Consider the following 754-nt stretch of genomic DNA (forward strand, 5'->3'; position numbering starts at 1 on the left):
GGAGCGGCGCCGCTGCCCACGCTGCAGCCTGGACGCTGGGCGCCCCCGCACGGATGGTTTGGGGCCCTGCAAGGATGGTTTGAGCGCCCCGCGCGCGGGACTCACATGGGCTCCCCGCTGTCGATGTATTCCCACAGCAGCGCCTCGGACAGCGCGGAGAAGCGCACGCGTGTCTCCTCAAAGAAGGTGGACACCTCTGTGTCCAGCTGGCCGTCTGCAAGGCACAGCCCGCTGAGGCCCGGCCGGCCCGCCCGCCTCCCCCCGGCCTTCCCGACCGCCCGGCTGCTCCAGAGGCTTCTCGTAGCGGCTCCGGGCTGCAGAGCCCGCGGGGGACAGTGCCCCTGGGGACAGTGACCAGGGGGCGGTGACAGGGACTGACCGGGGCGGTCAGCAGGGGAGGGCGGCCGTACCTCTGCTGGAGCAGTGGACGATGGCCACGCCCGTGAACACGCTGTGTTCCTTCCCGCTCAGCCTGCGGAGACAGCTCCTGGTGACCGCTGTCCACCCAGAGGGAGGCCCGCCGGACGAGGGGGATCGGGTCTGGGGGGTGTCTCCTGGGGCTGCTGCCCACGGTTCACCCAGAGGGAGACTGCGCTGGACAACGGGTGTCCACTGGGGGCCGCTGCCCACTGTCCACCCAGAGGGAGGCCGCGCCGGACAAGGGGGGTCCGCTGGGGGCTGCTGCCCACTGTCCACCCAGAGGGAGGCCGCGCCGGATAAGGGGGGTCCGCTGGGGGCTGCTGCCCACTGTCCA

The 754-nt window shown here is 72.1% G+C and overlaps 1 protein-coding gene across 1 annotated transcript in view; it reads right to left on the minus strand.

Annotated features, from left to right (window-relative positions):
• The window catches only part of ASMTL (acetylserotonin O-methyltransferase-like), an 8,208-nt gene that overhangs the window by 5,365 nt on the left and 2,089 nt on the right, over positions 1 to 754 (minus strand). Inside the window, exons 3-4 of the mRNA XM_012734848.1 lie at positions 411 to 472; positions 104 to 214 (exon numbers count right to left, since the gene is read on the minus strand). Coding sequence (XP_012590302.1) covers positions 104 to 214; positions 411 to 472 — 173 coding nt within the window. The remainder of the gene's footprint in view (positions 1 to 103; positions 215 to 410; positions 473 to 754) is intronic.

This window comes from Condylura cristata, unplaced genomic scaffold (assembly GCF_000260355.1).
Source record: "Condylura cristata isolate star-nosed mole 26May11 unplaced genomic scaffold, ConCri1.0 scaffold00077, whole genome shotgun sequence".
In the NCBI taxonomy this organism is placed as follows: Eukaryota; Metazoa; Chordata; class Mammalia; order Eulipotyphla; family Talpidae; genus Condylura; species Condylura cristata.